The sequence below is a fragment of the Pollachius pollachius genome (genome assembly GCF_949987615.1).
Source record: "Pollachius pollachius genome assembly, chromosome: 15".
NCBI classification, from domain to species: Eukaryota; Metazoa; Chordata; class Actinopteri; order Gadiformes; family Gadidae; genus Pollachius; species Pollachius pollachius.
This window is the reverse complement of record NC_136948.1, coordinates 6,534,569-6,549,568: the sequence shown is the minus strand read 5'-3', so window position 1 is coordinate 6,549,568 and position 15,000 is coordinate 6,534,569. Positions and strand designations below refer to the sequence as shown.

The following is a 15,000-nucleotide window of genomic DNA, read 5'->3' as shown; positions in this document are numbered from 1 at the left end:
CACCCAGAGACAGGGCTGCGTCAACAAGCGATGCTGTGGTAACGGCAACATCAGCCGCTCCCCCTGGAAGACTATGGTGACGAACACCAGCCTATAGCCTCGACGTCGTGTAGTTTCTGCCTCTCAGATATTTTTTTGTTATTATTCTTATCATATTCAGGTACGTGGTTTTGCTGTATGGAAAATTTCTGCGAATCTGAGCAGTCAGCACAATTCCCACTGCATGCCATCAACAAATGTCCCTTGAAAACACATCTGTTTAGCTGAGCCTGTGTTGGAAAATGTACACAACGAAAATGCACACTGCACATTGTTATGCTTAGAGTGCGGATTTCTCAATCGCACTGAAAGGGGCTTCATATGAGCTGTGTGTGCAACGTGCGTGTGTTTGTGTATGTATGTGCCCATGCACAAGTGTTCGTCTGTGTCTGTGCATACGTAGGTGATTGCGTGTGTTTTTCCGTATTAAATGATTCTGTGTGTGTGTGTGTGTGTGTGTGTGTGTGTGTGTGTGTGTGCGCGCGTTTTCACATACATTCAAGTTCAAGTTCTTTCATTTGTCAAATGCACAACATAACAGGCAAGCAGTCATAGCTGACAATGACATTTTTGTGTCCCAAGTTCTCCTTAACAATCCAAAATAAATATTTTTAAATAGTATAAGATATGAGTAAAAAGAATACAAAGAAAAAAAATGTTTAAATAAAAGAGGATATATGAAGAATATATGTATATATATATATATATATATATATATATATATATATATGTATATATAAGTACACACATAAGTGTGTGTGTGTGTGTGCGCGCGTGCCTACACGTGTAAGTATGCATAAATGTTTGTGTGTGCCTGTGTATATGTGTGTTTTTGTATGCGTGTGAATCCGGCGTCTATAAATGTTTGTGCTATGTGTGTGTGTGTGTGTGTGTGTACTTGTTTGTTTGTGTGTGCATGTGCGTATATATATGTGTGTGTGTGTGTGTGTGTGTGAGAGTGTGACCTCTCCTCTGCTCCCAGGGGTCCGGTCGTGGGACGTGAACCTGAGGTCGTGTAACCTGAGCCTCTACCTCCAGGAGTTCCTCACCCACCACATCGTGTCCCTGAAGGGCCCAGGTACGTGGTGATGGGGGCCAGGGGCTGGTGATGGGGGCCAGGGAGGTGGTGCTGAGGGGGCAGGGAGGTGGTGGTGTGGGCCATGGGGGTGTGGGTGGTGCTGGGGGTGACGGTGTAGCAGGGCAGGCTGGGTTGGACACAAACAGAAACCAAAGATTTGATGCAGAAGAAGAAGCCCATCCCCATGGTAACCTGCGCGGCATGTTCTCCATCGTCTATGGAGGAAGGAAGGAAGGAAGGAAGGAAGGAAGGAAGGAAGGAAAGGAGGTGGGTATTTAGAGGATTGTTAAAAATGGGCGGCCCCTCTCTCACACACAGTAACAATAGACAATACTTTCTTTCTGCGCGTGGGTGTGTGTGTGTGTGTGTGTGTGTGTGTGTGTGTGTATGTGTGTCGCAGCAAGTACAAATAAATGTGAACGTACAACATGATATCACTACATGATAAGCAGTAGCTGGTTTATAAACGGCACATTATAATGAAGTGACATTAGTTGGTTCTTCAGTTGGTCGGATGTGACGTCCACATCAACATATTGAATGAAAGGTGGAGGGGGAAGAATCCCATCTCTGCTATGGTTCGCTTCATCTAGACAGTGTCCAAACACTGGGAAGTCAAGTTGCCCTAACTTCCTTTTAAGGGCTTTCCTGTTTGGGTTTTTCCGTCGTGTCAGAAAAGGAAAGGCAGGAAGGCTTTTGCCTGCCCAGCAGCACTGAGGAACCACCAGCCGAGACACTAATCCTGTCCCGGTCGGGACAGACAGCTGGGGCTCACTGGCTCAGAGCAGTCACTCCTCCTCCTCCTCCACTCCTCCTCCTCAGAGGGGCCGCGTTCCAACACAGCTGCTCAGTCACTCGTCCTCCTCCACTCCTCCTCCTCAGAGGGGCCGCGTTCCAACACAGCTGCTCAGTCACTCCTCCTCCTCCACTCCTCCTCCTCAGAGGGGCCGCGTTCCAACACAGCTGCTCAATCACTCCTCCTCCTCCACTCCTCCTCCTCAGGGGGGCCGCGTTCCAACACAGCTGCTGGTTCTTTACTGGTTTCATCGATTTGCTCCTACTTGTACTATCTAGCCACTTTCGGGTGACTTAGAGTGAATTCTGATGCATCAAAGAGCAGGTGGAGGTTAAGGCATCTGGCTCAAGGATGCCTGCTGTTCTTCAACTATTCTCTCTCTCTCTCTCTCTCTCTCTGCAGGTCACAGGTGTCTGCGCCACAGCACCAGTGTGTTGGACACCCAGGTGCTGATCAGCCCCGCCCAGGAGCAGGTGCACTCGGAGGTGAGGGACGTCAGATCGGTTTGAGCCCCCATTAAGAGGACAACATAATGTGATGATAATCGTCACTAAGGTGCCGCTGTCACTGCAGACTTCCCTCTGTGTAACCCTGACATAATCTCAAGGGCTTGGGGAATAACAGAGGCGGGTCTAAAATAGGGATTCTCTAATTGGCTAAGTGGCAGCAAGGCTCATGTCACGTGAATACAGAATTCGGTTTGGAAATCGAGTTCTCTGCAATTTTTTTAGATATCAACTTAAGGCAAGTTATGAAACATCTCTCTCTCTCTCCTTCTGTCTCTCTCTCTCCCTCTCTCTCACTCTGTCTCTCCCTCTCTCTCTATCTTTCTCTCTCTCCTCTCTCTTTCTCTCTCTGTCTCTCCCTCTCTCTCTCTGTCTCTCCCTCTCTCTCTCTCTCCCTCTCCCTCTCTCGCTCTCCCTATCTCTCTCTCTCCCTCCCTCTCTCTCTCTCTCCCTCTCTCTCCATCTCTCTCTCTCTCTCTCTCTCTCTCTCTCTCTCTCTCTGGCTCTCTCTCAGGTATGCAGCCTGCTAGACAGTGATTCTGCCCACAAGCTGCTGGTGGTTGCCGGGCAGAGTGTCGAGGAGACTGGGGATCTGCTGTTACACAGGGGGCTCTTCTCCTCCCAGCATCTGAGGAGCATCCTCACAGAGCAGGTCAGCCTCTCATCTTACCACACACACACACACGTTGGTTATAGTTCGGTTATAACCTTCAGCGTCTTTGGGGGAAACATGACACCTCAATCTAAATGCATACTCAATGCCATCCGAGTGGGGGAACGGGACGCGGAATAAATGTCATAGTTTCCAAATATTCTAGAAGGTTTAACCATCCAATATGGCCGATTGGGGGTTGCGGCCTATAGAAACCCGAACATCCAACACATTTAAAGCATCTCTGGTTATGAATTTAGGCCTTATACTGCATTGTTACTGCTATCACTCCACCATGGCAATGGCTCGGTGCTGATATGTGTTTTGAGAAGACCATGTGACCCATGGACCTTTCCTTGTCATGTTTTCTTGCCCTTTAAACTTGAGCCCCAACTCCATTTTCTGCTCAGTACAGAACACTCTGTACTGATGTACTAGTAAACACGCAAGGACGCCTTTCTCTGCTTGAAGAGAATGTGAAGAACTGGAGGTCATTTGAAGAAATGAGGCAAAACAAAGAATGTTCCTTAGCCCTGTGTTTGTGTGCGTGTGTGTGTGTGTGTGTGTGTGTGTGTTTGTGCTTGCATGGGTCTGTGCGTGTGTGTATGCCTGTGTGTGCTTGTGTATGTGTGTGCGTGCGCTTATGTGTGCACGTGCGTGTGTGTGTGTGCACGTGCGTGCGTGCGTGCGTCTGCGTGCCTATGCGTGCGTGCGTGTGTGTGTGTGTGTGTGTATAATTCCCACCCCAGCTCAGCGACAGAGGATCAACCCCTTTCTGGCGGAGGCGTTCCTCCAGGTACACCCTGACCCTCAGCTGCCCCAACGTGGGCACCTGGAGGGACACCTTCTCGGGCAGCCAGCCGCCGGGCCACCCCACCCTCCACATCAACCCCCCGGAGGTGCTGCCCGCCATGGAGGCCCTGGGGGAGTTCACGTCCCTGGTGACGGGCTCCCTGCACCCCTCGTCCCCCTTCGAGGTGCTGCCCCCGCCCGGCACGGTGGGCTTCCTGAAGCTGTCGCGGCCCTGCTGCTACGTGTTCCCGGCCGGCCGCGGCGACTGCGCCTTCTTCGCGGTCAACGGCTTCACCATGCTGCTGGACGGGGGCTCCGACGCCCAGGCCTGCTTCTGGAAGCTGGTGAGGCACCTGGACCGCGTGGACGCGCTGCTGGTCAGCCACATCAGTACCAGCAGCCTGGCCGGGGTCAACACCTTCCTGGAGAGGAAGGTGGCAGAGATGGAGCTACGCGGGCCGGACGGCAAAGGTGAGGTTGGTGGTGGTGGGGGTGGTGGTGACAATGGTGGTGGTGGTGGTGGTGGGGGTGGTGTCGATGCTGGTGGAGGTGTTAACGGTCATAGTGGTGGGGGTGGTGGTGGTGGGGGTGGTGTCGATGCTGGTGGAGGTGTTGACGGTCATAGTGGTGGGGGTGGTGGTGGTGGGGGTGGTGTCGATGCTGGTGGAGGTGTTGACGGTCATAGTGGTGGTGGGTGGTGGTGACACTGGTGGTGGTGATGATGAGGGTGATTCCTTGAACCTTCCTGCACCACCCTCCCCTGCGTTCACATGGTCCCCCTGGCTCTGTGTTGGCAGATGACCTGACGAAGAGGCTGATCTCCCCGGAGCTGGGCGTGGTGTTCTTCAACGCCCCCTGCAGCCTGCACACGGACCAGCAGCCAAGTAGGTCTTCATCGTCATATCAGCGTAACTGACTGATGTCAAACCTACAGCCTTTCATAATTAAAGCGCACCAACAGACCAATAATGTCAGCCAAGAAGTGGACATTAGTTCTGAGAATGTAATTCACAGTATTCAATAATCTACTAATGTAGTATAGTATTTTTTTGAATTTACTCGGATTTGAATTGCATTGCTTTGGTAGAAGAAATCAATTCTAAAAATGGCACTCATTATTAATTATAAGTAATAACAACATCAACAAAAATGTTGTATTGTTTCCCTACTAGGTGTAGACAGTGTCCTGAAAAGTGCAGATCAGGCGACTTTGACCATAAGGTTGCTCAAGAAACTAGAAATAGTTCCGCAGCCGATGTTCCGACCAGCAGGGGTCCCCATCGAGCCCATGACTCTGTTCCAGAAGATGGGCGTGGGCCAGCTGGAGCTCTACATCCTCCACCCGGGCAAAGGCAGCCCGGAGTACCAGGCGCTCATGCAGAGCTGGCCCGACCGAACCAACCCTTCCTCCCAGACCCGAGCTCTCCCCATCCCAGCCCTGACCTCTGTGTGCGCCCTCCTGGTGTGGCACCCAGCCTGTCCCCAGGAGAAGGTGGTCAGGGTGCTCTTCCCTGGCGCCACCCCACAAGGGAAGCTCCTGGAAGGGCTGGAGAAGCTCAGGGGCCTGGCCTTCCTACAGAAGCCCACCGTGACCACCGGGGATCTGGAGGTGCAGAAGGAACACACGCAGGCCAAGAGAACGGTCAGCCAGGACAGTGTGAAGGAGGTACCTCTGAGGGTGGGTAAGGAGGAGGCGAAGGAAAGCCTGGCTAAAGAGAAAGTGAAAGTGGTGAACGGTAGTGCCCTGAAGGAGGAAGGGAAGAAGGGGCCGGAGAAAAACAAAGTCAGAAACGGAAACATCAAGCCGAAGTCAGCGGCCACCGAGAAGAACGTGGTGAAGAAAGGAGGAGGCAGGGATGTGAAAAAAGACAAGGAGGCGGGGAAGAGAGAGGACAGCGGTCCTAAGAGACGGGAACAAGTGAAGAAGGAGGTTCCGCCCTCCAAGCCAAAGAACGAGAATAAAACGAAACCCCAAAAGGAAGCAAAAAAAGACACTAAAACGGTAGGTAAGAAACCTAACAAACCGTCAGGAAAAGAGATAAAGACAGGTTCTAATTTGGTGGCCAAGAAAGCCGGCCTGAATAATGAACCCCAGAAGACAGAGTCAGCTCCTTCCAACACGGGGGAGTTGTCCCGAAACCTCAAGGCAGAGAGCCCTGCTGAGGAGCCCAAGAGGGACAACCCCTCAGACCAGAACCACTCTGGATCCAGAAGGTCCACCCCTGAAGACATCACAGAGGACCTCCTCAAGCTTCGGGGAGAAAGTGTGCGAGAGGTGACCATCAGTGAAGTCGGACATGACTCCCAGATTATAGGAGTTCAAATTGGTGATAGCGAGACTAAGATGCTGGTTCTGGATCAAGACCGAGCTGTAACCTCCCTGACGGGCACGGAAACCGCTGAGGATACGGCCGAGAAGCCGGCCAAGGCTGTTAGAGTCGAAGGCTTCCCCGGCCCTTTAAACATGTGCTCCCAGAGCGACCCGACAGACCTGACCCCGACGGAGTACACCCTGCTGGACGGGGCCCTGAAGAGCAGTCCCCCCTCCAGGTCCTCAGTGGACAACCCGGTGACGGCCAGCCCGGACGAGGCCACGGTGGGGCACACCTCCTCGGAGTCTCGGCCCAACAGCGCGGGCCACACTCCCTACTGTCTGTCCCCTGACGACGTGTGGTGCAACAGGGACAAGCTGAGCCGACTCCAGGGCCAGGTGGCTCGCTCGGACGATCCGACTGACGCCCTTCAGCCGCCAGTGCCTCCGGTCTCCGCCGTCGACGGTCACCAGGGTGAGGGCCAAACCACGTTCAACCCGAGGGAGAAGAACTTGACCACCCTCTCGCTGGGAACCTTTAAAGAATCGGCGGCCCCTGATCCGTCGACCTCCGTCACCACCACCACCACCACGCACTCCATGCCAGCCGAGGCCATCTCCCCCCAGTCGACCGAGGTGGACGAGTCCCTGTCCATGTCCTATGAGAAGGGCTCGATCGCGGTCAGCCAGCGCGACGGGGAGGACAGTCTGCACCACTCCGTGTCCAACGGCAGCCACTGCGTGGACACCGATTATAGGGTGGGGATGTCTTTACCACTGAAGAAACCACCCCGCTCTCTGGGCCAGGGTTTGGATATGGGGAGGCCCCCAGGTCATGGCAACCTCCATTTTGAGTCGGAGGCCCATGATGTGGACCTGTGTCTGGTTTCGCCGTGCGAGTTCAAACACTTCAAACCGACGGACCTGACGTCAATAGCCGGTGACCGGCATGAAGGCAACGCTGTGTTGGGCCCCCAGCACCACGGCAACAACAACAGCCAGCGGGACATGTCGCTCAGCGAATCAAATGCCCCCCACTGCACCGAAGACTGCCCCTCGACCACGGCGGACGGGGGTCTGGATTCAGACGAGGACGAGTCGTGCAGCGAGCCCGCCAGCTCTCTCCACGACCCCCACGCCCACCAGAGCCTCCCCCCTGACCCCCCGCCGGCCCCTTTGAGGGACGGACCCCCGCCGCCCCCGCAGCCAGACTCCTGCATGCCGGTTCCTCAGTCGGACCCCGAGGTCCACGGCAGGGGGGCCAAAACGGCGGGAACGAGAGGGAAAAAATACACGGGGGTGAGTGGAGACTTTTACTTCATTGGGGCGCCTTTTGTTTACAGCAAGGTGGTTTGCGATGCTTCACTATGTTGAAAAAATGTGTTCCGTGACTCAGCTCTTTGGTATTACGACCCTTCCCCTTTCTTACTGCTTTGTCCGTAGAGATAAAACCCATGTGGATGAAAGGGTGCGGGGTGTTACCTGTGGCACAAAGCTGCACTTTACTGTCAAGATGAACAGTGGCCCCCATCCAAAAATCTGCAAAGCCGCAGACATTTACAGTACTGTTGGAGCAAGGGAAGACACTTCAACGGTCACAACATGTGTATCGCCTTCCTCCCCAGGTATCGGAGGCTTCCCCCCGGGCCGGGCCGACGGGAGGGTCAGCCCAGGGAGGGAAGAGCAGGGGGACGGGGGGGCTCAGCGGTGGGCTGGGGAGAGGACCCCCGCGTACCTCTGGAACTAAGACCGCACCGGCCAAAGCTTCAGCCAGCCCTGGTAAGACGTCAACCTTCAATCGTCTAGCCGTCCTTTTGGGGACTCGGTCCAGCTTGGGCTCATCTTAAACCATGACGTGCTTAATTCTCTTACCTATTCACTGATTTATGGTAACTCCATTGTCATTGATATTTAAATAAACATTTATGGCATTTAGCAGACGCTTTTATGCAAAGCGACTCACAATAAGTGCATTTGTCATAAGAAGGTGAAACAATATATCGCTGTCGGTACAGTAAGGATGTTCATAGAACCTAGTGCCAAGCACTAACAATCGCTAGGTTAACCCCTTCCCCGTATACAACAAAGAGAGCTAGGATAAGATGCTACATAACTAAGTACTACAACTAAATACAACACACAATTAGTGCGTGCATTAAGTGCCAGGACGTACAACAAGTAGAAGGGGAGAGACGGGGGGGCTATGCAGAGTCTATGTGCACTCCGAACAGCAGACTTGAGTCCTATGCGAAAGCTGGTGAGGGACTCTGCGGTCCTAATCACAAGCTACAGGTCAACGCACATAGGTGGCTGCCGCTGCAGTAGTCACAGCCACAGTCTGCCCGTGGAACCTTTTTCCTTCCCCCGACAGAACCAGGGCAGCCGGGCTGTGAGGGCCCGCTCAGTGTGCACGTGGACCTGGCCTACCTCCCCTCCGGCGCCTCCTCCGCCACGGTCGACGTGGACTTCTTCAGACACGTGCTCTCCTCCTGTTACATCATCAGCGGGGACGGCCCAGAGAGGGAGGAGCTGATGAGGCAGACACTGGACGCGCTGTTGGACGGCAAGGCCACCTGGAGCGAGGCCGCGCAGGTAAGAGGCGCATCCGATCCAATCAAATCGGCCATTTAAAGAAATTCAAATTTCAGTAAAAACATATTCCCGAAGCAGATTGTAATAATTGAAATCTCTAAACTTCTCGGTGTGTTGAAACAGCTGGGACTTATGAGCAGGTTGATCAATCGTAAAGAACAGCTCCAAGGTTCATAAAACGACATACTAAAGGAAACACACAGGAAATGCTTTATTATGACTTTCGTAATCCAACCATTGGACGCTGATTGGCTGCTGGGGGTGCTGGCACCGTTTCCATGACAGCCGCTAGCGTCACAGTCCACCCAGTACAGTACGCCTCCTTGAGCTGGTTACAGGGATCCTCTTCCTAACCCTAACCACAAACCACAGCGTTTAATATTCAATTTCGGTGGATTTCTAGTTAAAAAAGAAAGCCTCACCTTGTTATGTTTGAAATGCCACTACAAAACAAACAATCTTCTTAGCAATAATAGTGTGATAGGAGTTCAGAGGTGAACTAAATGTGAGGTTTGCTGTTGACGAAGAGGTATCCGTTCTGGTGGGGAAACGCTGGTTCTGACACAGTAACACACCCTTCCTCATCCTGTATCCCCCCCCCCCCCCGAGGTGACGGTGATCCCCACGTTCGAGTCGGCGGCCATGCAGGCCTGGTACCAGCAGACGGTGGAGAGGCAGAAGGAGCTGGACGTGGTGGTGCTCGGCTCCAACAGCACTGTGGCCATGCAGGACGAGACCTTCCCCGCCTGCAAGATCGAGTTCTGAAGGGAGGGGGAGGGAGGTAGAGAGGGGGAGGGGGGAGGGAGGGGGAGAGCGAACTGAATACAGAATCAAATCCTTTTGACGAAGAGGAGAGAGAGAGAGAGAGAGAGAGAGAGACAGACAGAGAGAGAAAGAGAGACAGAGGTGGGGGGGTTGTCTGAAGCAGGGAAGGGAGCGAGCAGTGACTAAGAGTTTTGAAGTTCAACAAAGTTACACACACATCTCTGACTACACACACAGCTCTTACTAATCAATTGACAACCTAGGGAATCAGTAATTATTCAGAGGGAGGGAGAGAGATTCATGGCCTTTCATGTGATAAATCTTTCAAAGAGACATCTTAGGGCGTGGAATAATAGCATGTCAAATCTTGACCTGTGACCCTGTGGTGATCAGGAGAGGAGAATATCCCAAGGTGGGTATAAGCATGTGAATAGGTTCAAACTGTACAGTGAAGATATAAACATAGTCCTAATCCCAACAGAATGTAACATCTAAACTGTGACACTTATGGTCACTTTACTCAATACTTTTAGAGGCATCTGCACTCCTTTATCGTGATAACATCCAAATCCTTTCATTTGTGTTAAGGTTGATTTATGAATTTTCAGCTCCATTAAGATGCACTAAAACAAACTTAAATGAACTGTTAAGTAACTCAAATCAGAGGTAGTTTAGTACATATGTGTAGATAAAAAATACTATATTCCTGCCCTTATGGAGTACCAGTCCATAAGTTGCCCCATAAATATAAGAGATAGAATACCAATCATTGATTAGTATTCGTCATGGAATTAGAAAATCCTGCTTGTACGACTTTGCTGTAGGATGGTTAAGGCCGAAATCAACTGGAACTCAATCAAAACTTATTATGAATTGTAATTATGACGGGCTCATAACACCATGAAACAGAAAGGATAATCGTTGATCTTACATTTGATGAAAATGAATCACCTGTTGATGTACTGAACGTTGTATGTTTATGGAGTTTGTTTGGTGAAAAACAGTGTATGAATCAACGCTTTAAATGTTAATGTATGGCACTATACGCGTGCATCCAGTTTCACTATATGGCCTATGAAAGGGATAGCTTTAACTGGTGGCCAAATCACTCGACAAAAGACTGAGGAATCGTCCCTTGTAAGCACTTCAGACAACATATCAACAAATCTTTATCAAGCAACATGACCTTTAGAAGAATCTGTGAAAAGAAAAAGAATTAGATGAAAACAACGAATCCTGTTCCAAAAAGTCTAAAAGTAGGTGTCTCGCTTTGGTGTTTAATTAAAATGAATACATAACTAAATAAAAGTCAAATATAAATGATTGCTTACAGTGAGACTGCCAGTGTGGAGGCTTTTAGGGTTGATATAATTTCATAGTTGTCTAGTTACCGTTAAGCAACGACGGGCAAATTCAACCGCAAAGTTCTAATGCGAACCATGTACTAGAGGCGTGAATGTCGGTTACGTGCTTCCTCAGAAGTGAAACGGGAAGGCCTACCATTGTGTCTTGCATGTTTTACCTTGTTCCACAGTTCCGGTCTGAGTGCACATTGAGAGACAGCAGGCTAGGTGTGGAACTGATCGGCATTTCAATCTGTACGCCTCTGACAAAGTGAATTTGTGTGAAGAGATTAAAGATTGTGTCACCATCTGTTTCTGAGCTGTGTTTGCATATTCCCATAATCATCGAACATCTCCCACTCAGTGATATTATATCGATAGGATTGATTGATTTGTTAGTTATAATAAAACGCCTAAACAATTGTGTTATTATAATGTATCGACTGACTGACTTGTGATATCAATAGGGAAGAACAATCAACTGATAACCTGGTAAAAAAGAAAAAAAGGCACCGTTCAGGCCAGCAGAGGGCGTCAACAACCAAATCCCTTTTGCAGATTCAATCCATGAAAAGATTGTCATTTGTGATGTTTTCATTGTTTCAGCCATCACCACTAGGCCTACATGCTGCAAAGAATATTTTCCCTGTTATTAAGATAAGGGCCTTCTTTACTCGCGTGACATTTTTACGCATGTCCACATTTACGCACGTATCGGCGTGTCCAGTGGAGCGTCTACATTGAATTACACCCCGGGCGAGACCCTCTCGGGGCTGGGGGGGGGGGGGAGGCGCAAACACCCACCCAGCACGTCGATCAGAAGTCTAATCGACGTTGGTCATGGAGGTCAATACGACGTCTAGGTGAGGGGCTGATATGAAAGATTTTCTGACGATGGTCTTTCGACCCACGTCCTATAACAAGTACAGATATTGTACTGCATGTAGATAATTAAATATTTCTCAATGTTATAAATATTTACAACCATTGGACTTTTCATCTAAATTCCAGCAAACATTTCCTTAAACTGCGTGGTCAACAAGTCCAATAGACGTCGAGCCACAACGTGATAATGCTTTCAGCCTTTGCCGACATGAGCACATAATCTTAAGGGAATGGTGATTTCGAGGACAACTTGTTTGAACATTTAACCGAATGAACACACCTGTGAGGAAGTGTCATTTAATTAAGAATTATCAATTGAATTTCAACCAATATGTGGCTCAAAAGCTTAACACCTATTTGAATATTATAGCAATATTGAGCGAGATGGCTCCATCTATAATATTTAGTTTAGTTATGAATACTCTTAATTCAAGCATTAATAGGCTACATGCCCTAATACTAAAACATACATCTACATCTTCTTTAAACAAGAACAAAATTAAAAATTAAACTTATTGGGACCAAAATCCCATCCGCCCAGGCCTTGCAGGTGCATGTTTTAGGTGTAAACTCATGGTTGGTTCGATTTCTGTATCTGTGGCCTTGGAATTCGATCTCTTCACAGCAGCTGGAAAGAAGGCACAACAAAAATATATTCATCTTTACTGAGCACCTCTTCTGATGTTGGAGCACGTTTAGTCTGTCAACCCTCGACGACAAGTCTATGTACGTACAGGCTTGACTTTGAAATCGATTTAATTAACTGTTTAGAGCAGCTGAAAAATAAAAACTAAATAATTTCTTAATAGAATATTCTGCAATAACGAAGATTGTTATGGAAGCCAGAAGACAGTCCTCTCAGAAACACACTTTTGCCGGAGCTGCCGGTCAACTTTGTCAATTTTAAGGGTAAAGAAGGCCCTTATCTTACTTACAGTGAGAATATTGTGGCGAGCAGCAGGGGAAGGTCGAGACGGGAGCCCAGGTTAAGCGGTTCTGCAACTCTCGTCCCCCATACACCGCACGACTCCGAGAGATGCCTTTATTAACGACCGACCACAAACATGGAAACCAGCGCAAACAGTAAACAAACACGTCACTCTCGGTAACGGTGGCGGCAACGATGCACACAACATGTCAACACTCAACAATGGAGCAACGCACAATTAACACACAACCAATAAAGACCCCAAACCCGTTAACCCCACTTAACCTAACAGCAAAACAAGTTGACAAAAGCCCCTTTTGTCAACTGACAACTCCAATTCCCAGGATCCCATGCGCGACCCCGGAGGAGTTGCCACAATATGCTTTGCAGCATGTAGGCCTAGTGGTGATAATTAAAACAATGACAATATCAACAATGACAATGTTTTCATGGATTGAATCTACAGAAGGGATTTGGTTGTTGACACCCCCTACTGGCCTGACCGGACCCCTACTATTACCAGATCAATTGATTGGTTTTCCCTTGTGTTATCACAAGTCAGTCAGTCGATAAATTATAATTACATAATTGTATAGGCGTTTTTTTATAACTAACAAATCAGTCAATGCTATCAATATAATATCACTGAGTGTGAGATGTTCAATGGGAACATACAAAAACAGCTCAGAAACAGATGGTGACACAACCTTTAATCTCTTCACACAAATTCACTTTTTCAGAGGTGACAGTACAGACTGAAATGTCAATTAGTTCCACACCTAGCCTGGTGGTACCTCAACGTGCACAGACTGGCCTTGTGGAACAAGATAAAACATGCAAGACACAACGGTAGGCATTCCCATTTTACTTTTGAGGAAGAACGTTACCCTCATTCACGCCTCTAGTTCACTGTTGGCATTAGAAATATGTGGTTGAAGGGAAGGGAGGCCGAGTTTCAACAATGCACCAATCAGCCTGGGCCTCACCCACATTGCCCCTGGTACCTGCACTCATCCTCCACACTTTTCTTTTAGCAGTTGGAGTGTACAGCAGGTGGGAAACCAGACGGCGACGCCTATAGAACTAGAGTAACAATAACATAACCATCGCTCCCAGTATTCACTGATCCGAGGAAATGCATTCAAATTAAATAGAAACTACAGCGAGGAGCTGGAGCTGGGAACAGACCTGCTACTGCTCAAGATCTACGCCGACAGCTTCTTTGAGAACCAGCCAGAGAGGTAGAAAGATACCGAGCAAGAAAGAGCAACAAAGAACAGAAATAAGTTTTCAGAAGAAAAGAAAATGCATTTGGTCATGCATATATATCTTTGTTTGAATATATCTTGGTAAATAATTGAAGAAAATTATGCTGTTTAATCGGTTTCCATCAGCAAATTGTATATCATTCCGATCAGATTAGGTTAGGTTAGATTAGACTAAAGTAGAAAGGGCTAGGTGGCCGACCAGCACGTGCATGCTTTTCGTATAGCATTCATGCGTTTTGTTGTGTTCTACTATTGAACAAATTAATAAAGTTTATTGAGTTTAATTGTTGGAATCTCTTCTCAAAACGTCTGCCTATTCTTTAACAATAACTCTGGTTTTTGTTTGCTTCCTTTCTTAAAAGTTATAGAAATTGATCCAGAATCAGGCCTACATTACATTCCAAGCCTAAAACAAATGAATCTCAACAATGCAAAAGCTGAAGAGTCGGTATGGGGTCAGTATTCGATGAATCATGAATAAAGAGGTTCTCTGGATATATATATATATATATATATATATATCCTGCTCGGAGTGTTTACCTACAATAAATGTAATTCAGAACGATGGAACAACAAACTCAGTCCTGCATGAGCTGTGGCGCCATCAAAGAATTTGTCCCAGAAGAGGGTCAACACTTTTTTTTAATTATCTTTTTATTAACAGCATCTACATCTTAAACACTTTCTTTTTCTTTTTTTTTAAACAGCAATATCCAACAAATACGTGTGCAAGAAAGAATAAGATATGGCACATCAGAGAAAAAACACTTACAAAAAATAGATATCTTATCTTCAGAATCAATCAAGGCAAGAAAGAGACATGAAGTGTGTGCGTACGTGGTAACTTGTGTGTGCGTGTGTGTGTGTGTGTGTGTGTGTGTGTGTGTGTATGCATTGTTCATATTTAAAATGGTAAACAAAATCGAGGACAGGGAAGGGTTTTGTCTATGTGCATGTTCAATGTGTGTACGGTATGATATGGTATGTGTGTGTGTGTGTGTGTAGGTTTTTTGAGTGTGTGTGTGTATGTTTTTGAGTTTGTGTG

General features: G+C 48.4%; 2 protein-coding genes across 2 annotated transcripts in view; one reads left to right on the top strand and one right to left on the bottom strand.

Annotated features, from left to right (window-relative positions):
* The window catches only part of LOC307086893 (microtubule-associated protein 1S-like), a gene marked incomplete at both ends in the record, with an annotated part of 9,828 nt that extends 297 nt beyond the window's left edge, over window positions 1–9,531 (top strand). Inside the window, 9 exons of the mRNA XM_079752239.1 lie at window positions 1,022–1,117; window positions 2,316–2,398; window positions 2,934–3,071; window positions 3,821–4,334; window positions 4,661–4,747; window positions 5,036–7,473; window positions 7,800–7,953; window positions 8,546–8,766; window positions 9,376–9,531. Of these exons, the coding sequence (XP_079608365.1) occupies window positions 1,022–1,117; window positions 2,316–2,398; window positions 2,934–3,071; window positions 3,821–4,334; window positions 4,661–4,747; window positions 5,036–7,473; window positions 7,800–7,953; window positions 8,546–8,766; window positions 9,376–9,531 (3,887 nt within the window). The remainder of the gene's footprint in view (window positions 1–1,021; window positions 1,118–2,315; window positions 2,399–2,933; window positions 3,072–3,820; window positions 4,335–4,660; window positions 4,748–5,035; window positions 7,474–7,799; window positions 7,954–8,545; window positions 8,767–9,375) is intronic.
* A 5,103-nt stretch (window positions 9,532–14,634) lies between these two features.
* gng7 (guanine nucleotide binding protein (G protein), gamma 7) overlaps window positions 14,635–15,000 on the bottom strand; it is a 5,445-nt gene continuing 5,079 nt past the window's right edge. Inside the window, exon 4 of the mRNA XM_079753035.1 lies at window positions 14,635–15,000. This exon is cut by the window's right edge and continues 251 nt beyond it. The gene's annotated coding sequence lies outside the window, so the exon portion shown is untranslated.